Genomic DNA, 25,197 nt, shown 5'->3' on the forward strand with positions numbered 1-25,197 from the left:
TAAAGTAACGCAAGTCAAATTTTAAATCGCGCTGTCTGTAAAACCAGGGTCAAATTTTTATTTAATAGCCAAAAGTAGTAGGATATACAAAGTAATGCTTTAAAAGGTACATGTATTCCATAAAGTACATAAGTGGTGAAGCAATAGTTAGAACAAGTACTTTGATAAATTAATTGTCACAGGAAAGTCACACATACATTAATGATTCTTTTACTTCGGCTCATTTCCATTAGTCACAGACGCAGCAGATGAACCACTGTAAACTTGAGACAAACGTTTGATTTCATCAGGATCTATTTTCCGAAAAAGAGGGACTGGCTACAAAACAAGAAGAAAATTAAGTTCTTTCAGTGCAATTTGTCCTAGTAATTTGGAAATTCAAAATAAATAATCAAATGCATCAAAAATACTTCATGTAATGGTAAAAAGAGATGAATATCAGTTGTCTTAGAAGTGCAGTCAGCCAAGATAGATAGGCGTCTGATGATTGACAAAATCTTGGCTTCCGCCAACTTGTTATAGCTGAAAAATGTTGCTACGACGTAAAATCTGTTAAAACGGTGTATAATTACCTAATATTTACCTTATAAATTTGAGGTATTGTAACACTCTACACCTTTCAATCCTTCTTCGAAATTGCATATTTCTCTTTTTCTCATTCGGTTCAATCCTACTGCTACAGCTTTCCTATTCCTCTGGCTGATGGGTATTTGTGGTTGGTCATATCCTACTTATGTCTGTTTACAACTCTGAAAATATAAAGTATGCAAATATGACTAACCTTTCCAATACGATGACCATCAGGTAACAACCTCTTCACTGTAAATTCATTTTTAATAATCTGCACGAAACTCATTTGGGATTCCGGAAGATCACACTGCTCAATCCAGATCTGTTTTCCAATTGTAGGCATGTAAGGATAAATCATAGCACCAAGAAGACAAGCAACATTCGCAGCAACGCTTATCACAACACCAGAACGCTGTCTGAAATGTTTTTATGTGTGACATAATTTAAAAGTAATCCAAAAGCATGTATACAGAAAGTAAATGTTGATTATAATTAGAAAGATTCTATTAAAGCCTTTAAATAACTATCTCACACAATATTATATTTGAGAATTTATTACAGTTTATATGACAAATACTAACTACTCAAATATTAACGTATGTATGCGAAAAACTGTCCAAGACTAAAAAATTTCAGGATGTAATAAAAATATTATGTGCTTTTCTGTTTGGATCAAACATATGATAAAATTTGCAAATTTCATCTAATAATTTATTGTTATATTAGTCGATCTTAAGATTAAAAAACCCAATAGTTAAAAATCGAGTGTCTACACACCATCAATTGACATATCCAATTGAAATAGCATAGCAAAACCAACAGAATATAGCAACATTGGGCGATGGATAATGCAAAATCGCTTACCAATAATCAAATGACCGGGAGTTTCCTTAAGGTTGGAATTTTTGATGATAATATGCACAATAAATACTTTATGACTATAAAAACAGGAAACTCAATGACATAATCTAATTTTTTTAATATAACGTACTACCGCATATGTAAAAGAAGACATACAAGCAATAGACACTATTGAGATGGTGGGGAAGATTTGTAGCTCAGGTGGGTGATTTTGGTGGTGTTTTGTTCTCTGAGCTGGATGGTTTGGTCGTGGAGCTTTCATCGTTCTTCTGAACGACATCATCAGCACAAACTTCAGATAGAAGTGAAGTGTTCGAATTTCTCCATATGTGTTTCACACCACCAAAATAGACACTATTTCCTGTTCTGTTAGTGACTACATTATGAGTGATCTCCCTAAGTACATCGCTGAATTAAACAAGTAGTGATGAGTTTACTGAAAATATAAATGTCACTAGAGTAGTATTCAATAAAAATATATAGATACTATATCATAGATTCGCTTGCATTTAATGTAATGAATAAACATACCATTTTACAAATAATAATTTTAACGTAAGTTCCAGGTTAACAGTCATATAAACAAGTTTAAGGTAACAAAGAGATGAGATTTTGGAAATGTACAAAAAATCGTTGGTCATATAAAGGGCTTTGACTAATGTTGAAATAACGCTTTGAATGACAAAACCATAGTGGAACACGTTAAGTAGGCTGACACACGTATGTGTATGATAGGAATTTCCTTGTGGAAATTTGCAGAACACCAGAGAAAATCTTTGTTAATTTTAATATCATAACTGGTCAACATGTTAATACCAAGGTAAATATAAAGCACTCAATTCAGTAAAGACCTAAGCATCTTAGATTTCAAATTGTTTAATTATTGGAAAAGCTAATTCCTCTCAAATAAATAAATAAAAATTACACCACAAGGGAAGGTAATATCAAAATAATTTAGTTTAATAAAAGATAGGAACGAACTTTGTTTCCGGTTTTTTAACAGCGACCCACGGTTGATTAGCTTGAAAGTAACCATTACCAAGACGAGCAATTGTCAATACATTTCGAATAGCATCTCGAAGATGACATAACTCCATATTGCGCATATAACTAGCGAAGAGTTTATTAATTCTGGCCAAAAATTCCGTATCAACCGGTTCTAATTTTGTTATTGATGGAATAATCGAATTGAAAAATCGTGACACAAAAGAAAGAGATCTGGCAAGATCAGAATTAGAGGAGAAAAAACATGTCGACTTAACTAATCAGTAGTAAGTCATAGGAAACATTGATTTTAATTCAAAGTTATTTTATTAACCATGTGAGAATTCATATTGATCAAACTAATGAAACTATGAAACAATCATACACTCCGGTTATCTGGAGTAAAGTACATCGATATGGTATTAGTACGAATTTGGAATTTCTCACTATTGATATTTATAACTATAATTGATTAGTCACTATCATCATATGTAGATCATGAGTAGGTTGTCTCTAAACAGCATTATAACAAATTACAATATATTTAGTATGTAGTCAGGAGTGGAATCTAGCTGACATATCGCCGATAGAACAAAACGCACTTCGTGGATTCGACTTCTAGGCAAATCAAAGCCATATAAAATTGTCCGTAAAGGTTGGAATACTTTTGTTGTTGGTGTTAAGGACTGGAATTGATTAATCTCTTATGACATATAAGCATCTTGAGAGCGTCCTGGATTCCACCGCTGGGCACTACTTATTTCTACTTAAATAGTTTTTTTAAATTCTGTCAGCACAATATGAATATCAATCATTTCCTGTCGTCAATATAAGCAACGGAGAACTGAAAAACCCTTACTAATGCCTCTATAATCGTTGAACAAGTTAGTAGCTATCTGGACTCAATAGCAGAGAGGAAAACGGCGTTGGGTTTTTTAGATGAAAGGTACTGGGTTCGACTCATTGTGTTAGCCACTACAATTATGATACAACTGAACCCGGTTAACGAGTTTAGAGTCGGATGAAACATGCGTCCTGAATCCGACTTCTAAGTACATACCAAATATGCTAAGATAAATCGACTTGGTATATATGTATAGGTAAACAACAGATAGTGATAGAAGTTTAATTATAAACTAATAAACAGATGATTATAATTTAACAAATAAATTGTAATACTGCATACTAAGAAGTTTCCACATATTCTACGACGGACAAATCGAAATACAAATAAATTATTTCTGTTATCCAGTACTAAGAGCAATAAATCTTGATTCAGATAATGTACGTAGTACACCTGATAAAAACACCATTAAATTATAAACAATTGGTGTCAAGATTATATTTACGGATGTTTAGTGATCCTTGCTTTCGTATATATATATATATATATATATATATATATATATATATATATATATATATATATATATATATATATATATATATATATATGTTAATGACAATCTTCCAGCTTCATGAAGCACGTGGAATGTATAGCCTGAATTTGTTGTAGAAAATAATAAATTACGATTAACTCAAGGACACCAGTCAAGTAGTTACCACCTCCCGATAAAGTTCAAACAATAAACTGATGGATTGATAATAAACTTACCGATTAACAAAATTACCTAAATTATTCAACAATTCTGAGTTATTTACCAACATGAAATCATCCCAGATAAAAGCACTATCCTGTAAAAAGATGAATTATAAAATTAGAAAAACGATTATATCCAGGGACAAAAAGGTGAAATATGTTAGAAAATTTTAGAGCCCTAAATTAATTATATTCACTGTATACAATTTAAAAATAAATATTAAATTGTTTTCAGAGGATATATATATCGCCTATGGAGTAAACTGGTACCCATTTATTAATTTCGCAAGAACAAATACACTAACTACCATAGATTTAAGTCCAGTACATAAATACTAAGCTGACAAACGATTCAATCACAAAACTGGATAGCTTTTTGAATATTGATTATTGCAAACAACAATTTCATCACGATACGAATTTTCTTAAAAATCTAGAGTATAGTGAAAATATACTTTGTTTTTATTATCCAACTACCAAATAAAATATGATGCCAATTCTTTACATAAACTAGATTAGATACTTCTGAAGAATAAAGTACATTAAAACTACAAAGTTAAATTAAGATAATTAACATTTGACAACTTTATTTGATCTATAATGTAATATGAATGTTGTCATCACTCCAGTTGAGGTTAGTTATTTATATGATGCTATACAAAATCAAATTAATAATCTGTTAGAATTCCACGAGATTTGAATTATTCTAAATACATATTTTTTTTTATTTTTAAGGAATTTCTTATTCATCTACACTACTACAGTAAATCGTCATTATTTAATAAGTAGCTCATGTTTTTATTAAAAAACTATCATAACAATTGTGATACATTAGACATGTTATTATCCCTAATTCCTTACTGTGTTTATAGTAAATATATACTTTTATAATACTTGCAATAACAATTTTCAGTGAATCAGTACCGCTACAAAATGTTCCCTTCAAAACAAAAGCCAGAAACTTATCTACTTAAAGTTTTAAGTAAAAACGTCAGAATGTTCGATAAATTAGGTACCTAATACAGGTTAATCGGAATAATTAAATACAAAATTATTCTAACTTTTATAGAAAAAAACCATTTTAGTTATACGAGCGTTTGAAAATAAGTGTTTGGTAACACAGTGACAATAATTTAATTTGCGGTACTATCATCTAAGAACAGTAGCTTTAGTAGCTTGGATATGCTTTACGAATGTCATATCTCAGCATTTTCTATATTGCACATTATTTGGCGACGCTGGGACTATGTGGAGAGTGAGTGGTGATTAGTTTACGACGACGCATTATAGTAAGAAAGCTATATGCGTTTGGGATGGATTGGTCCATCATGACTATTCGGTTACAGTTCTAGAGATTGAACAACTCAGTTAGTGGCTAGAAACGTTATCAGATATGATTCAGAATACAAGCCAATGGCGATCATGGCGCAGTTTTCTATTCCCTTCGTAAAATTGAGACTATCTCCCTTGACTGAAAAAAGTTTTTATTGGCTCTTTTTTAACTGAACTAGTTCTTTTTCCAAATAATATTCTGTTTTACCCATTCATAAACTGTACTGCTCTCCACTCATCTATTACTACTTCATTTATGTTGTGCATTTTTGGTGTCCTATTGTACTGAAATTTATAAGTTATAATTAAATTAATAAACAAACAATAAATAAGTAACGGAGGGGAAGTAAGCGTTTATTAATTTGTACTGCGAACGTGATAATGAACAAGGGGTTAGTTTACTATTTTTTGATCCACGATACCCAGAACATTTATACGCTTGGTTTTGTCATATGAACAAGTGTAACAGAATCGAAAGTCAGATATGTAACTATATAGTTATCAACAGTGTGGTCATTTATACAGAATTTCATACTCTTGAGAACGACAGAAAAGTGTTACGACCATTATGCAATCAGGTCTGTGCACTTTTATCCAAAATGTAGGACGATATCAGTTACTAAAGTTGGAGCGACTTTTTCATCAAGCACTAGTATTAACTAAAGAGAACCGTAAAAAAGCCAGGAAGCACTAGGTAGTCATTTCACTCAGTTAATATTAGTGTTAAATCTTTATATCTCTCATCTTCATTTCTTTACTGTTGGATTATTTTTGTACATTACATTATACTACTTGTTAAAATTCAGGAACTAAATTTCAACTTGGTTGTTCAATTTTATGACTGACCGTTTACATGAACTTGTAACCTTCTATTTATTTATCATCACATAATGAAAACACTCTTGAACCTTTGTTTAAGTATACAAGTTTCCAATTTTCGCATTTTTGGTTACTGTTTAGATTGTTGACAGCAATTGTTTATTTTGATATAGATACGAGCTTTTACTTAGATTACAGAAGTATTCTTCTTTATATAGCATATATTGACGCGTACAGACTCTACATACACGTCTAAAATTCAGAACCGCATTATGGATAAATTCTTTTATTTTGAATCTCGGAGATTCTCGCGTAACCTAGTTGTTTGTTCAGATCTTCTAATATATTTAATAATTGGCCTTGGATAAAAACTTCTCAAGTCGGATTATTTTCACAAACCCATTAATTCAACAAATAAAAATACATAAGATATAACTAACTTGTGATTCAGGTCTACGATACAGTAAATAAAATCTCCAAACATCTGATATAACACCTGATTTCATTGCATCATCACCAAATACACCAATTCCACGACTTTTTGAAAATTTGGTATTTTCATAGTTCATATACTCTGAGCGTAATATTTAAAGTGAGAAAAACAACGGAAAAAGTGGTGTAGTGAACGAGGACAAAAGTGTGGACAATCGAATGTATTTGAACATAAAATTACAGAACACCTTAGTAAAATCGGGAAACTATACAGTAAATACTTCACTTGCAAAATGTCAATCAATTGTCTCAAACTTGACTGTTCCTTTTGCAAATATCAGTCATCCGTCTCAGAATCCGTCGTTTTTTCGTTTCCACAGCAATCATTCTTTGTTGTCACTCTCTTTTCTTCCATCTTCTTAACCTTCTGCTACCAGACATTTTGCTTCTGATTGATGATACATACTACTTATATCTGTCGACATCAGTAGCACACACTACAGCAGTACAAAAAGTTATAATGAATCGTGGATGCGCACTGCTCTGGAGTCCCATACTAGAACGAAACGGCCGTCCAGTGCTTCCAGGCTTTCCATGGTGGTCTAGCTTAAATTGACTCATGATTTCAACCTGTGGAATTTCTGAAAATTTCCACAAAACCCATTCTGATTATATTGAATTATTTGTCAATAAAACATTCATCATTAATGTAACCCAATTTAATTAGTTTTAATATGATTCATATTATCGAGGAATATAGGTTTACGTAGTTGACTTAGAGTCTTACTGTTATGTGAGAAAACTAGTAATCTTATCTCCTTTTCTAAAGAAAAATGGATGAGGGATAACGTTTAAACTTGTAACCTAGCAATTGAAAATCAAATCGTTTAACTACAAAGTCTACCGCTACACTCAGAGTACAGAGAATAAAATTTATCTGCCTATAAAATACAATAACAATATAATTTACGAATTGTTATCCATTTTTGACAACACACCGTTTAAAAGTATGGTATTCACATACTGGCATAAATTTGAATAAAATCAAGTTGTGAATATCAGTTATGAAGTTCTGGGAAAGCTTCAGTGAATTTATGTAGACAATCAAAGAATGACTATAATTTTGCTTTTAATACCTAGCTATTGAGATTTATACTACTTTAGGTGATAATACACTTAAACAGATGCATTCATGCTATCGAATCTTAAAATGTCCAATTTGGATATTTTACTATTTTAAACATTTTATTTTTCGATTATATGTACTCCTTATGAACTAGTGATGTGTCAGTGAAAGTATGATATGATTGGTTAATGATCAAAGACAGATATATCTAACTATACTAAATAAAAGTGATAATTTTAAATGTAACTTCCATTCAACCTATGTTGATTGATTGTATCTTTATGTCAATAAATTATTGGCTGATCTAATCTGATTCTCAAACATTGGTTTGAGTTACGTAGTTAAGTATCTAGCCAACTTTTGAGTGCAGTTATATGGAGTACTGTCTAATATTGAAATCTCTTATTATTTCAACGTTTCAACCACTAGATTTTCCATGTTTAATCTCCACTGTCACTAATGCAATCATTATTTCAATTATTTCACCTTTGATCTTACATATTAATTCCATTTTACGGTGTGGATATGTGAATTGTAGCAACTTGATCTTATGAAAATTTGTGCTAGATACTATGTTGTTTATGATTAATTGACTAACTAAATAAATAAACATCTATCTTTTAAATGATAAATAATTTCATTCCAAAGTTGTTTACAAATAACATTTAAAGCTTTCATTAAGTCAACCAGAATGATATCCTGCTTCGATTTGGGCACTCGGGCAGTATCACAGCCCTCACACATATCAAATGAGATTTGTGTGGCGTATATGTATTTGGTGCCTCCTTGTACCAACATTTATGTGCTAAAATAAAAAAAAACCAGAATGATATACAGATATTTGTCTTTCTTTTTGAGATAGACAGGAATTATCTTGATAAGATGAATACTAGAATACATCATCCAGAGAGAGAAAAAATAGTCACCAAACATAACTATCATATCACTAATACACCTTAGCCATCATAGGTGTAAATCATTTCAAAATTATGACAATTTTAGAACGACATCGGTTGTGTACTTAAAAACCATTAAAGTACTGAGTTTAATCAGGACCAGATAAATATCAATCAAAAACAGTTGTTGTGTGTATATAATATATAATATATATGCTTGGATGATTAAAAATGGAACAATAATGAATTTTACCAGTAGAAAGTAGATGTTTTACGAGAGTATAACCAGCATCGGCTGCTAACAAACATGAAGGAAATACAATAGCATGAAATGGAACATTATCTTTTGCCATAAATTGGAATAATTCAATTTCACTGTCATCAGATGGTTGCCACCATTCCTTCCAGTGTTTTGTGTAATTTGCCGTAATCGAAATATAACCAATAGGTGCATCGAACCAAACATAAAACACCTTGAAAATAATGAAAGACTTATAAGTTCAGGATGAAATGAACAATTCATAAAACACATTTGGGAGTAAATTTCAAATTAAGATAAATAAAAGTGACCGGAAATGAGCAGAAATGTTTGTAAATTTAATAGAACATATCAATAGTGAAATGTAATGAAGAGTTGTAATAAATGGAATGATATGATAAACAATGATAAATTAGACATTTCTTAATAATTAGTAACGCTAAGTCAGAATTGTTTTTTGTAAATGACAAGCCTAAATAATTTATTTTCACCAGAATGTTTTGTTATTTGAAAAAGTTTAGAGTTGTTGCAAACATTATACAATATAATCTGTCTTCTGCTAATCATTACTATTGAGTAATTTATGTACCAAGTAAATGTATATGTATTCCGCTCTGAAGCATAATTTCCTATGTGAGGAGGAGCAATATTATACGACTTCATGAACTGAAGTACAACAAAGTTCAAGCTTTCGACCAAATGGTTGTAAGTCAACTGACTTAACTACCAAGTAACCCACTGTTAGCGGGACATAGACTGGATTAAAGCATGCTCAATGCACGATTGCTTTGATGCACACTGATTGGCTAATTCTTATCCAATCGGTGTTAGCCAATACTTAGTGAACACTCTAGAAATCTCATGTGAAAAACTATAAATATACTAGCGTTTTCCCTATTGCACTACATACTTGCTTCTTGCTTCCATCTAACCTTGTTATTTGGAATGTAATCTCTTTCCTGTTGAACCGTGTTCTGATTTGGGGTCTTGTCGAGTGATTTGGTGTCCAAGATTACTGAGCAATAGGAATAGCTTGGTCATCACCGTAAGAGAGAATATAACACCCTCTCTACTTCCTCTTGATGGAAGGAAACATATGAAGTAGTCGTTAAGCTGTAACACAATGAATTAAATTTGGATTCTCAAAAGACTGAACTGGTGATTAGTAACTTATTCAATAATTACTACTTATATATTTATGATTATTATTATCATTAAGATTGATGATAAATATCACAAGTCGTACGTTTAAAAAAAACAATGATATCACAAGTCCTGAATTTTAAAGAATTTTATTTTAGAAACCTACTATAACCAACTAGTAGATGATAGTGGTACTATAAATTTATATTATTCACCTCTTAAACAATCCTTAAGCATAAACCACACGACCTTTGAATTCTACAATTGAAACTATTACAGTTTCATACCGAAATCTCTCTTCAACTTAGTGGATATAATACTAAGCTTCAAAATATTTCTCTTTCATAAGTTAACTAGATTTATGATAACAAAGAATGAGATAGTAAAATATTGGCAAAAAACAATGATAATGAAAATATTATCACGTAATCATCAAAAAAGTTAATAGTATGTACGTATATACAAACAGTTAATCACCTTATCTTTATAAGCTTCCAATGGGACTGGTACACCCCAATGCAAATCACGTGTAATACACCTTGGCTTTAAACCATCTCTCAACCATGAATTTGATATAGTACAAGCATTTGAGGTCCATATACAAGAGGAATCGTTAATACGTTGTTCAACAAATGTACTCAACTTGCTTTCAATCTGAAATAGTAATTGGCCAGTTTATTAATATAATTCAGTAAGTGGAGAAGTAAAGAGCTAACGAAGCTATCCCCTAATTCATTACTTATAAGCTGCTTGAATATCTGGGCCACCTGTTCCTGTCATCTGGAGATCTCAACAAATTATCTGTTTTCTTGTTTTTTTTTTAATACATAATTATATTTATTGATCGAATAACCTATTCAGGTGCGTTTGTGAGAAGTTTACGACATTTCGCCGTACAAGTTACAAAAGAGCCCAATCAGAGACATAGTAGTTGCTGATAATATGCATCGAAAAAAATATATATTAATCAGATATCGATTCCTGAACTGCTAACATCTAACTGGTGACCACTCAATATTTATCGCAAGGGTCAATCAAGAAATAAGAAAAGGAAACGTATTGAAATACTTTGTGCTGAGAATTATATATTGTACCGAAAATATGATAATGAATGAAGCCACTAATGATAATAATAATAACCTAGAATATGACACGTATGTGCACCGGTTCAACTTACACCAAATCCGCACAGCGAGATAATATTATTAACACAAATACCATAGTAGGAATAGTAACAGTATCAGTGGCAGTAGAAAAGATGAGGTAGAGACAATATGATTTAAGAGGAATGAATTCCACGGGTCAAAAGTATGGGGTAGTTTTAAAGAAAAGGGATGAATGAATTTGGGCCACTGAAAACGATTCTGGACCACATCACCTAATGTTTCCAAAGATTGGTTACGCTAGTCGCACGAACCCCAACCAATTAGCCTGTAAATGAAAGTAACCACCAAATTAGGAAGAGCAGAGTTCGATTTTGAATCCCAGTGGTTAAAAAATCGAATGCTTTCAGTACTGCTAGAAAACCGCACGCAGAATATTAGGATATATAACATAAATGATTAGAAATTATTAAGTAAGATTAGTGTAAAATATATGAACGCCAGCATCTAAAATAAACGCCTTTCTAAATCAGAAGTAATAATGTTACCTTTGGAAGATCAAGAAACAAATGGCGTGAAGAACGCACCACAGGTCTTTGACAACATATCTTACAACGTGGTTCGATTAATTCGACAGCATTCATGAGACGCCCGCATTTATCACATTGATCACCTCGTGCGTCATCGTATTTACACAAAGGGCAAACTCCTTCAACAAAACGATCTGCAAGAAATCTTTAGAATAAAATTATAATTATGTTAACAGTTTACTGTATAGTGGAATAATCTAACAGTAATTCAAGCATACATATTTTCAGTTAATTATATCGATCAGAAAAACCTTGTTCGATAGACTTGTTGTTATTGAGAGAAAATATGGATTGACTGGTTTTCGATCAGTCGCCTATATGTTACCGGATTAGTACTCTAATAAGTGAATTATATGATTCGACGGTTAACCAGGTCAAAATTCACCTTTAAGCATTCGGTGTTTAACATAGCTAACCGCACTTGATAGTATACTAGCTACTGAGTTACAATGTAGTGAAGAGGTAGCTTATTGGTCGTGAAGCACTTAACTCCAATTACCGGGTTGAACAAGTTCAAAAACTCACACCACCTACTTCAGTTTTGGTAAATATATGGTACCAATTATGAGATTCACTGGAATAACGAACTCTAAATAAAATAAAAACAGGAGACTTTGCTTCCCGATATATTAATATAGGAATATATTTAAGCAATGAATTGTTATAATTACTTACGCCTGTTACCCTTCGTGGAGGAGTGTATTGGCTTGGTTTTGTTGGTCAATCACCCTGATAACCGTTATTAAACAAATCCCAACGGTGTATGAATTCAGAACGCAACAAGAAGCGATGACTACAGTTTAGTATTGGACAGCGCAGATAATAAAGTTACAAATACATTGTTATAACTTGTGACCGCCCATTAGAGGGCAGTGACTTATCGATCGGACCAAGAACGTGTAAAAGACGTACGAGCAGCCTAGAGTCCTGATTGGTCCTGCTTTCCACCTAGCCTAGCCAGTTGAGTCCAGAACACCAATCCGAGCTTATGCGATACGAATCATTACATTTCAAACATACTGAGTTTATATACCAATCAAACAGACCACAACGTACCAATAATATATGAAACAACATTTGTACAAGAATTAGCCAGATGTGGCTGTGAATGAGGGAGGTAGTAATTAATATACTGGGTATAATAATAGTTTATAGGTCAAAATAAAGCTTATAATAAGAGGAATATAAATATGCATAGTTTAGCTACTTAATAATTATACAATAGAAATATACGTCTAGTATTGGTCCATCAATAGATCCCAAAGGTTACCATTCATTATTCTTGTCGGAACATAACATACATCGAGCGAATTGGAGCAGAGAGGCTAATGTGCATATGCGTGAGAATACAGAGGCATAATTCATAGTCAAATCGAAGCGAAGGCAATTAATAAGACTCAAGGATATATGTTTATACAGACATGACAGTGATCATAATAATACGACGAAATAGACAAACTGTTACTGTTTGAATAACACTGTTTGTTAAATAAGGGCTTGAAAAAATTAACCGCGGACGAAAATGATTGTAGGAGAGTTGTTATAGGAGCATTGGCTGCCCACCAGCATTCTACACGGAACCCTGTACTTAGCGATCCTTCTCAGCTGTCTCCAGTTACTGTTTGTTCTTTCAATGTCTGCCTCCAATCCCCGATGCAATGTGTTCTTGGACTGCATCTCTTCCTTTTCCCTTAAGGATCCCAAGTTTGCGCTTGTCTCATGACGCAATCTGATGGCTTTTGCAATTTACGTCCTATCCACCTCTAAACACTTTCCCAAATCTCCTCTTCATCTAGAATCCGGATTGTCCTATCCCACAGTACGTTGTTGCTGAAAGTATCCTGACAACGGACATTTAGTATTTCACATAAACAGCTGTTCACAAACACCTGTACCTTTCCGAACAGGGTTATACAAGTTTTCCAACTTTCAGCTCCGTACAATAAAACTGTTCTGACGTTCGTATTGAAGATCCTGACCTTGATGTTGGCTGATAGCTGTTTTTAGTTACATATGTTCATCATTCGTATGAATGCTGCCCTTGCTTTGCCAATCCGTGCCTTCACATATGCATCAGATCTTCCTTATTTATCGATGATACTGTACAGATATGTGAAAGTTTCCACCTCCTCCAGAGCTCCTTCATCAAGTGTGACTTGATTAGTGCTCTCTGTTGTATTTCAGGATCTCCATTTTCCCCTTGTGCATATTAAAGCCTACTGATGAAGAGGCTTCTACTACACTGGCTGCTTTCACTTGCATTCGCTGGTGCGTGTGGGGCAGAAGAGCTAAGTCATACGCAAAGTCCTAATGGTCTATTTGCATTCAAGTTATCTATTGTATTCAGTGCTTCCACTGAGATGTGTAGATCTTTCTGATCCAGTCAACCATCAGAAGAGAGAAAAAAGCTAAAAGGAAACAGCCTTTTCCTGAAAACCGGTCTTCACCTGAAATGCATCTTTCAGCTGTCCACCATGCCCGACTTTGCACTGTAGTCTGCTGTATGAACTCCATATTGACGATCCTTCCAAGTACACCATTTTTTCGAATAAGATTCTATGGGGTTCTCCTATCCACACTGTCAGATGCTTTCTCATAGTCAATGAAGTTGATATACAGTGACGAATTCCGTTCAATTAATTGCTCAGTAATGATCCGTAGTGCCTCTGTTCTAGAATCTCAGTAACTAGCTTGCATTCTTTGTCTTTGACTGGTCGCTCTGGTTCACCATATTTCCCTGCATGTTTCTTCATTGTATCATATAATTATCTCACATTCCCTTCTTTTGCATCTCTTTCCGCTGTCATTGCTAGGTCTTCAACATATTTTTGCTGGTCGGCTCTAATGCTCTTCTTCACTTGCTTGTTTGCCTTTGTGTATTCGGTCTGTACTCTTGTTCGACTGTTGTTAGTTGCTGTATTCTTGTTCTTCCTTTCTTAAATCCCATCCAGGGTTTCCATTGAGATCTATTCCTTATAATGATGCTTCTTGCGTCCAAGAACTTCCTGACACGTTGAAGTTAATGTTTCTTTGATCCCTTTCCAGTTGTCCTCCATAGTAGTTTCTTCGTTGAGTATATCTTATAAGTCTTCGAACTTGTTGTTAAGAGTTATCTTGAATTGGTTGACTTTATCATTATGTCGAAGGAAGGCTGTGTTGTACCTTTGTAATGCTGTTTGTTTAGTTGTCCAATCCTTCTTTAGCTTTAGTCTCATCTTGGTAACCACCAGTTAGTGGTGACCTGAGGCTATGTCTGCTCCTCTCTTTGTTCTTACGTTTTCCATGGATTTTCCGAACTTTTTAGTGATGCAAATGTGATCGATCTGATTCTCTATGGTGTGATCCGGTGAGACCCATGTAGCTTTATGTATGCGTTTACGGGGGAATATAGTACCATCCATAACTTTTTGTTGAATGTACATAAACTTGCAGATCCCCCAACATTCTTGTTCCTTTCTCCTAGTCAGTTCATGTCGTCCTATGATATCTTCATACCCATGTTGTCTCCTATCAGAATGGTCAGGTCCCTCTCCGGGCACTTCTCTACGATCAACTGCAGCTTCTCATAACATTGATCCTTATCGTCTTCGTTGCTAGGCGTAGGCGTATAACACTAGATAACATTCATTGTAATCCCCATTTGCTTTGTTTTGAAGAATGCTTTGGTGATTCTGGATCCATGAGATTCCCATCCTATAAGTGATTTACGTGATTCTTTGGACAGCGTCAGTGCAACTACCTAAGTGTACGGAGCACTTTATTCTTCGTGACTAGAGTACAACAGCATCTCTCCCGAATCCATCCTTTTCTGTCCAGTTTGGGTCCAATGGGTTGCAGTTATTCCCAGAACCTTCAAATGGTATCTCATTTCTGCAGCTATTTGATTGGTACTCCTGGCCTTCCACATTGTCCGGACACTCCAAGTACCTATGCAATTGTTGCTCTGGTTATAAGAAGGAGGATCGGTCTCGTGACTTCCTCAGAATATCGACCTTCAACATGAGTCGTCATGATTCTTCTATATGAAGACCCTTCAACTAGCAGGATGGAATTTACGTGGTTTAAAGTGTTCTTACTTGTAAGAAATTTTTGGCAAGGTTGTTTTCTACGGGATGAGGTTGCTGACCCCATGTCTAACCCTCCTTCTTTACCCAGGGCTTGGGACCAGCAGTAACCCTAGAATAGCTACAGGCAAGTTTTAAGTAAATATCAATTAACTTCGATTAAAAGTCATATTTAATGTGATAAACTCAGGAACCACAGTCAACCCTTAGCACAGACAAGCTCAAAAATGACCACTGGTGAGACAGATACTAAATGTATGAACTAATGAGAAAAGTTAAAAAAAAATGGAATACAACATGAAAACTATACGATAACAAACCGACTACTTATGAGTAGTACAGTTACAAAACACACCTCATATATGTGGCCCTCATACAGTGTTGCAGGAGTACAAAAAATAGTTGATTGATTACTAAGTAATCGGCTTGGAAATAGTTGAATTAGATAGACAGGCGAATGATTGGTAGTCAGAATCACACTACTGGAAATAGTCCCCGTTATCAAGGTGATTGCAGCATAAATATAAACACACTTTTCTACCCACTATATTAGAAATTCAAACCAATGTTATCGACAGATTTTGAAGATTAGTGGGAGATTAACGATCTGTTATATCCTGGTGAAGATTACATTACGAGTGACGTCTGAGAACTATTAATGGACTAGTATTATTGATATATTCTCATGTTATAAATATTCAGTAACTAGATTATGTATATCTATATTCCCCTTGTTATAAGCTTCATTTTGATCCATAATTTATTATTGTACGATTTACTGTTCTTAAGCTATGTTCAGTTTATTGACTACTGCCTCCCACGTTCACAGCTACTTTTTGGCTTTATTGTGCATGAATATTATTTCCTATTTTATGGTGCGTTGCGGTCTGTTTGTTTGATATATAAACCCAGTATGTCTGAAATATATTATTCGCATAGTGGGAGCTGGTATTGGTGTTCTGGACTCAAGTGGACGGGCTAGATGGACACAGGACCAATAAGGACGCTAGGCTGCTCATACTGGTCGGACGTTATTGACTTTGCACAGTGCTAAGATTGTATAGGTCGTATTTTGATTGGTGGATAAATCGTGATAACTAGCCGGACAAAGTCATAACACGATCCATACTCTGATAGCTACAAAACAATGACGTAAATGATTAACTGGTTCTCATCTTTGGCAGTTCCTCGGTTAGTGTCAATAAAACGGTGGTATTCAACACTTTCCGGAATTTGTCTTGAGTTACATCTATTGTTAACAACAGTTAAATGTTAGTGTTTAAGTTTGTACTGATAGGTCGCTTTTTCAGGAAGCTTACATGATGCAACTAAAACAAGTTATTATAACTCAACCGAAAAAATTTTCCAGTTTAAGCTTAAGAATAACAACAATGTAACCTTTAGTTGAGAAAAATAAACTAGAACAGTTTACCACTAAGACTGTCTAGTTTTTGGAGATGAATGGATTCTGTTGCTTAATCTGCAATATTTATACTATTTCAGGTGATTCAATAGTATGGTGCACCTTTATTTCCAAGGCAAACCCGTAGTATGGGGATAACTTGAGTTTCCTGTGCTAATGTGGTATGGCAACTCGAACTGATGTACGTACGTACGAAGTTCTACGTTGTTACTGACTGACTGAACTTGAGTTTCCAGTTCAAAATAATCAGTAGATTTACAAACGTGACCCGATGGTTAAGTTATTTAAATTTGTTCATTACTCGATTTATTGTCTATAACAACTGATTTTTGAAATATAATAGAAGATGGAAACCTAGAATAAAAATCTTACTTTGGGCATTTTTCGCAATACAACTGTTCAACAGAATCTTCAGTGATAAAACCCTTATCCCACAGGCGTTTAAACAACTCCTGAACTATTCTGGAAAGAAAAGTATAATACCATTAGCTACAGGTATTTTATGCTGAAATTAAAATAACATGAAGAGATTAAATATAAGGCGAACTGTGACTTATAATAAGTGTGAAAACCTGGAAAGAAACACAGGAGAGCTACTACCGGTAGTCAGATCAGAATAATTTCAGTACTGAACCATAGGCTCATTTATTTAAGATCGAGTTTTTTGGTCACATATTTAATATCCACTGTTTTTATTCACTAGGTCGACGAGGACTATGGTGTGGTCATGAACAGTTATATATTTCCCCATTATTCACCAGCATTGAGGATGGATTGTCCCGAAAAATTGGTCACTGCAGTTAATCCATTTGATAACATGGCACTTATTTAGTGTAGTCTACTTATTTGGATATAAAATTCGACTGACTTAGTGACCGGACACTTAAGTGTCTAGTGTTTTGTAAGAATTTATCGTCTACTTCATTTAAATTTCAATGTAAGTAAGCAGAAGATACAAAACGGGCATCAGTGTATCCCAATCTTCCCGAGTTCTTACAATGCCATTTAATTAGGAAGCGCGCATTGATAACTAAACTTAAAGTACATTTTCTGTTTCCAAAATCAATGTTAACCTTCTGCATGACCTCAAGAAATATATGAATAGTGAACCACGCCGTACCACCATAATACTCAGGTCTCGATCAAATGTGTATTCACACTTAGGTCCTTGTGTGGGTTTGAAAAGCACAATCTGCATCCAGAGAAATGGATTTGGGGAATTTCGTTAGTGATGTCTGTTCCAAGTATTGGTACAAAGCCAGAACGTTCGAAGCACTGACATTGCAGGAGTCGAGTTCATTTCAGAGATTTTAAACAATTAAGACTGGCTACATATTCTGGGAAAACTAAGATTAGTGTGGAACGACTGGAACTAATAACTGTAAGAAATTGAGGAGACAGAAAAGTGATTGAAGGTAAATGGAATGAACAAAAATTTTGCAGTATTTTAAAAACCGACCTAATAAAGTAATTTTACGCTTAAACTGGTATAACGAAGAGTGTAAATCTCATTGAAGTCTTGTTCATGAAGGTTTAAACATTATTCAAAATAGCAGACACAGGAGTAGAGAACTGGTCGTCCGTCAGAACTAAATATTTTAGTTCGTCAAGATAATAATCAGGGCAATCCTTTCAACAATAAAAACTAATATACCCCAGTAATTAAACTTATTCATCCAAACGCGTAACAAAGTTCAACTGTAATTACGATCCGTTTAAATATAACTAACTCCATTTGAAAAACCATTTGGACAACTTACTCGGTATGTTGATCAGTAGTAGTTCGTCCAAAATAATCGAATTCAATTTGAAACCATTTGTATATATCACAATGCAACTTATGAAACTTATCACAGATCTGACGAGGAGTCATATTCTCTGAGACTGCTTTTGCTTCAGTCGCAGTTCCATATTCATCAGTTCCACAAATAGATAGCACATTATATCCAGCCAAATCACAGTACAAAGCGAATACACTTGCACTTAAGGTCGATCCAATCATGTTGCCCAGATGAGGTACATTATTTACATAAGGCAATGCTGATGTAATCATAATATTTCTAATTCCGGTTTGTTTAGGTTGTGGCTTTCTGAAATAAAAGAATGAATCACAAAACTATGACTACCATTTGACTGAAACAGTGTGAAGCTCAGCAATCCACTCTATATACTCCATTTATCACATTTTATAACCATGTAAAGAGAAGAAAATCGATAAGAGAAAATTATAAGTGAGGACGGCTAAAATGTGTGGGATTGAACTACTTATATCGCCCTAAGCTTCATACGTAAACTCAGCGTTCGGTACTCTATGGTCTGAAGACAAATGAGAGATGTTACAAATAAACCAATATATTTTGTAATTTTTTAACTGTGACATTAGAAATCAAACTGTAACAAATTAGACTACTGTAATTCTTGTATTTATGGCCTTACAACAAACGAAAATGTACAAGTGTATACAATTTTAGTTGCGAAATCGGAATTGATGGTAATTTTAGTTTCACTAACAACAAATTACGATATTTAATATGTCATTTTTATCGAACCAAACAAGAACTGAACAGAAACGATGAATGTGACGACCATGTAATGGAATTCTTTTTGTCACTATTAGATATAAATGGTAAGTGGTTTTTTACTGAAACATCATTACCACTTGAGCTTATCTTTGCAACATCATTTTCTTGGAAGCTTTTCATTTCCTAAAAAAATCTGTTATTATTGTCGACTAAATGGTTACTATGAGGTTCTGTATGATACTTATTCTTTTATCATGAGATCGACATTTGGAAGATAAAATAGGATGTCTTGAAATATATATATATATATTATTGCGTATATTTTTCGGGGTCAAATCATGAACTTAGGAGTTTCAAGTGAAAAAAACAGTAAGAACTTTAGTGAAACCAAAGTAAGTGATCATTAAACAGTACCACTACAAATGAATGAAAAAGTGTAAAAGTTACAGTTAAATTGAAACTGTCTTGCCGAACTTACTTTGGTGTTTCATATACGGGTTTGGTAAATACGCTATAATCCAGAAAAATATCACCAGCTCTTCTCTGATCTTCATCTGTAATGTGTATGGATGACGGTTCTGTTATTTCTTCCGTTAAATCAATCATTTTCCAACACCAAGTTTATAGTTGACTTCAATTATCAACACCCGATGGTCAATTAGAGCAAAACTCTACAGAAGAATTTAGGTAGCAACTGAAAATAGTTTTGATTATATGCTAAAAACGAGATTCAACAGTAAACATCAGAGTTAGGTAACTTGGAATTTTGAAATCTCTGATTATAGAGATAAGGATTGTTTAGTTTGATTACTACGTCGTCATGAACCCCAAGCCGTTTTTACGAGTTCACAATGTGATTAAATCTTGGAGTGACCTATGTTAGTCATAACGCGATTATGTCAGTCAATAAAGTTATAGATCATTATGACCAACCGATGTACCTTTTATTCAGTCATGTGGACACGAAGTGTCCACCTAGTGGAGTTGGAAAAACTTGATTCCAAACAAAAAGTGCACATGGGTTCCAGGATCCTGAGGGAACAAAAGGCGTATGAGCCTACTGTTGGTCACCAGCTACCATAGGACTGCATCTCCTGACTCTGCTTCACTGCCTTATGGATTAGATATCTACGTCAAAGGCCCCAGGTAGGGCTCCCTAAGGAAACCACTTGCTTCGGTTCGGGCGCCCGGGCAGTATCACAGCCCTCACACAAATTACTGATAACTGTGTGGCACATGCATTTAGTGCCCTCTCGCACCAATGTTTGTGTTCAAATGAGTAAATAAATATGGTCAATCATGTAAACTGGATGACGTACAAAGTAATCAACTTGACATAAGATAATTGTAAAGTGGTCTCATTAATCGACTAACGAAAATACAGTGGTCAGAACACCATACCAGTAAACAACAACTTTGTAGACTCATGTCACATACCGATTTGGTGCAGGTCGATAAAAGCCGAATGAGCTTTCTGTGTGTCGATATAGATATTTCAACGCCTACTAAGATATAAGGTTTGGTGAGATTTGCAGTATAAATGAAGTGATCAAAAAGCTCGGTTGGTTCACTTCCTATGAAAAGAGTAAGGATTGATGACATTGGTATTGCTAAGTATACGTGATGCTCATATAAAAAGGATAGTGCAAACGACCACAAAAGGCTATATCGTAATTGAAATTACATATCTCAGTTACAACACCTGATAAGAAGTAGTAGATTTTGAAACACATAGCACTTCGATTCGAGATGTTTGCTATCATATAATTTTAATCACTTATAAAGGTTTAACATTATCCCGTTATTATTAGGGGTGGAACTGATTAATTTACATTGGTATTGTGAGCGAGTTATTTTGGCATTGGTTTTGGCTACAGTCGGTAACATCAACAACGGGATAGCACAAACACTTATCAATAACTTCATAAGATGTGGGAAATAGTGGCTTCCTGAACTTCGTAACTTAGTGAAAAACGCAATAACGTTTGAAGTGACAGATACTGTGTTCGAATACCAGTGTGAAAATCAACACTGATGCTAACACAACAATCTGACGAGGACAAGTAAAACAATATGGTCTGAATTCCATCGCTAGATACAACCCATAAATAATGAAAATGATTCCTACTGTATATACTCGTAAGAAACCAAATGCTATCATCAGTAGTGAATTGATGATCATAGCACATTATCGACTAGAAACTGTTAAACGATGAAAGAGATCTTCGATATGTAGGACTCTTAGAATAAAAACATGACTTCGTCTACAACTAGGGAACAGGAGCAGGTCTTTCGAAGATTTTAGTTTGATGTAACGAGGTACAACAATCCACGAGTCAAATTTTCAAATCTTGAGAATAGCAAAGTGCTGGCGCCAGGCCTATCGGCTTTACTATACAAGGGAACACGTGACACAATTAACTACATAATTTCAAGTTGACAATAATATCCATACTCTTCTAGAACATCTGTTGAGGAAAGTCATAAGTTCACCAACGTGTTGGTAGTATTTGTACCGCAACATTGTAATACTGAGAGCCATTCGCAGCCATTTTAGAGACGAGTCCAAGCCAAATGAAGTATTTTGAGATAGATATTTCTTAGGTTGGCGACTTCAGTGGGAACGATAGGTAGTTAGTAACGAAAACTCCCCTCTAGAATTAAGGATATAGGGGAAATGTCTTCATCTAGTGAAATCATTACCGCTACATCAGCTCTAATGACAGCAAAAGAAAAAACTTCAGCCGCTTTAAAGCTACATTAAGAAACCGCTAAAAATAGACTGGTTTCGGCTGGTCCACCACTTAGCGAACAGAGAAATAGCAATGACTCATAAGTACTGAGAAACAACAGCAGAGTGTAGATAATCAGAGACAGAAACTGAGAAAATTTGTTATTTATATCTAAGAAACACTGCCTCCTTGAAGACAGTAAGGGTAGCGAGTGTAATGTCACCATAGTTACAGCACAATTGTGCAGTCTGTTGACGCTATGTACATGCCCTGACGCCGTTAATTGAGGCAGGCAATATGTGACTTATCGATCGATAAATCACTTTGTGAGACGTGATGTACATAGGGAACACTATATGAACAACTTGCATTACTGACGCGTATTCCATTTTTTCCAAGATAAATTATATCAATAAGAAAGATATATCATTTATTTTTCGTATAAATAGCATTCTATTATACAGACAAGACACTGCAATTAATAGCCTGAGTCCCAAAAACGACAAGTCATATACAATTTCCCAAAACTGCTTAATGCCTACCTCAAACAGTTTACCCGTCCCACTTTTCACGTGTCGAACTGTTCAAAACCCCGTCAAGGTTATAATAATATGGTCCAAGATACACACTCCTTGTACTCTATAGTCATAAAACACACAAATGGCAAACTCTGTATCCTTCATTCCTGTTTTATTTTAGCTACGACTTCTGTCTGTACAGTACATTCGGAGTGGAAATAGTATGTTGAATTATTTAGACTGTAGCAGCAAACAAATCTTCAAAACAAATAATTCTGTGAGTATTCAACTTAAAACACTCCAGCTGAAGACGCATAGTCACGAATCTGCACCAGATCATTACTGTTTACGCTGAACTACCCATCCCTCAGCTTAGTTCATATACATGTCGACACAGAGACCATCTTCCAAATATATTTTCGAACACCTTCACTCTTTAGTTTTAATCTGGCTGGCTTTAGGATCCTCAGTTTTAGAGGTGTTGCGGACAATAAAGCTTTCAAGCACTGAGTTTCCGTGGCATCCTGAGTGGTGAGCCCGGCGTGATCTTGTACAACAAAGGAGAAACTGTGTTTGTTTCTCAACGCACATTGTGTGTATATTTTCTCACATTATAACGTTATTTTTGTGTCCTCAGATTTTTCGGTATATCTACAAACCTTGATTTTATTGTGCCAGAATAAACCTGAGCTGATCAGTATCATAGCCTGGTATAGAGAGGACTGGTTCTACTATTCGTAATCTTACTTCCGTGAATACGAGGTGACAGACCTACATAAGTAGTAGAGGCACTACCGCTCTGGCTCAACAGGTGCGTCACACCTAGTATGTTTACCAGTTAATTTTCTGAACTTTACGATGCTTTTAAGAGTCATCGTAGAGACTTAAACGGTCGACAAGGTTAGGCCGGCCATTCAACTGTATCGAAATGCAGCACTCCTCGGCAAAACAAATGTTACTACGTATGAGATAGGTCATTGGTCAACAAACTCTAACGGAGGTCCTTCTTGAACACCCTTTTCTATCTAATCTTCCCCAACAATTGCAAGCGGTTCTCGTTTCACTCCAAAATAACGCTGTGAATGAACTAGCTTAATCTGACGATCAAATTATGAAGATCAATAGAATGCAAGGGTTATTATACCAACGAATGCCTAAGTGAACACAAAGCGAAATTAAAGGACTCTGTAATACTATTATTCGTTATCTTAACATCCAGCATGATCTAAGACAATCCAAAACTCCCCTAAAGAAGCTCATTACGCAAAAAAATTATTCTCAAACCGCTAGAAACATATAACCTTAGCTGTTGTTCGAACAACAGCAACTATGGTAGGTCTCAGTAAGATTTCAGAAAACCCTGCAATTCCCAAGACATTAAATCTTTCAGTACAAAAACCTTTCGAGAACCCCCTTGACACGCGTTAGCAGAAACCGTAGCCGGTGGATATTCACCAATGATGTTGTGAAGAGGTTCTTTATCTCATCGACACTGGAGCACACGTTGCCAAAGTTCCCACGAACACTAGTGATCGTTCACAAGATCCGGTCTTCAATGACCAGGCAGCAAACGGAAAACCGAGTGCCACCTATAGTAAAAGATATGTTCACCTTAAAGAGTGTTTATTCAAACCCATCCACTTGGATTTCTATTTGTGTTGCAATGCTGTGACCTACTTGCCAACCCAAGCAAACGAAGGTTAGCAGAGAGAAGTCCTAAATTGTCTGTCTGTAGGTTGCATGTCATCCCCGGTCACGATTAAACATATAATCAATCCATAGTTCAACCAATATTCGGCAAGTATTCTGGATTGTACAATACACGACTGTATTTACCGTGTGTGACTAACAGTGTTATACGCAAAAATGCATTTTCCACCGTGAAGTGCAGAATCGAAAAGTCAACTATGTTTGCACACCTCGACACCAAAGCACTCATTAGTGTAGCCTATAGATGGATCTAACTTATCAATAAGGGGAATCTTATACATAAAGATAAAGGACACTTTGAAACCACTGATATTCTCGAGATGGCTGTAAACATTTAGGTGGTTTAACATTTTCAGAAGGGAACTTCTGGCAATACACTGTGCTTCTCAAAACATTCGACACTGTTGAAGACTGAGAATCCACTCTGTTCACCAATTAGAAAACTAGTGTTTTTCTTTAACTCGTCTCCAGACAATGGCTCACCTGGACGGTGCCGATAACTGCTTTATTGGT

General features: G+C 34.7%; 1 protein-coding gene across 2 annotated transcripts; it reads right to left on the reverse strand.

Annotated features, from left to right (window-relative positions):
- Positions 1-8: 8 nt before the first annotated feature.
- On the reverse strand, positions 9-23,184 carry MARS1_1 (Methionine--tRNA ligase, cytoplasmic). 2 transcript variants are annotated; one of them, XM_012942407.3, is made up of 12 exons: positions 22,999-23,184; positions 20,203-20,441; positions 18,963-19,292; positions 17,575-17,664; positions 11,674-11,860; positions 10,500-10,676; positions 8,874-9,093; positions 6,607-6,740; positions 4,031-4,110; positions 2,413-2,649; positions 782-986; positions 9-318 (listed from the first exon to the last, which is right to left on the reverse strand). In XM_012942407.3, the coding sequence occupies exons 2-12, from the start codon at positions 20,328-20,330 to the stop codon at positions 211-213; spliced, it is 1,896 nt and encodes a 631-aa protein (XP_012797861.1). In that variant the 5' UTR covers positions 20,331-20,441; positions 22,999-23,184; the 3' UTR covers positions 9-210. The 2 variants fall into 2 exon arrangements, with proteins under 2 accessions (XP_012797861.1, XP_051069530.1); XM_051213541.1 differs by lacking the exons at positions 4,031-4,110; positions 6,607-6,740; positions 8,874-9,093; ... (4 more) ...; positions 20,203-20,441; positions 22,999-23,184 and having other exon boundaries at positions 9-749; positions 2,413-3,780.
- Between the last annotated feature and the right edge of the window lie 2,013 nt (positions 23,185-25,197).

This window comes from Schistosoma haematobium, chromosome 3, assembly GCF_000699445.3.
Source record: "Schistosoma haematobium chromosome 3, whole genome shotgun sequence".
Classification (NCBI taxonomy): domain Eukaryota; kingdom Metazoa; phylum Platyhelminthes; class Trematoda; order Strigeidida; family Schistosomatidae; genus Schistosoma; species Schistosoma haematobium.

What these genes read in the sequence shown, in the direction of transcription:
- MARS1_1 (XM_012942407.3), bottom strand. Translation starts at nt 20,330, where the DNA reads ATGATTGATTTAACGGAAGAAATAACAGAACCGTCATCCATACACATT. An exon ending in CCCGTATATGAAACACCAAA is followed by an intron (nt 19,293 to 20,202) that starts GTAAGTTCGGCA and finishes CTTTTATTTCAG; the next exon opens with AAAGCCACAACCTAAACAAA. An exon ending in TTAGGTAATTTTGTTAATCG is followed by an intron (nt 2,650 to 4,030) that starts GTAAGTTTATTA and finishes TGATCTTGCCAG; the next exon opens with ATCTCTTTCTTTTGTGTCAC.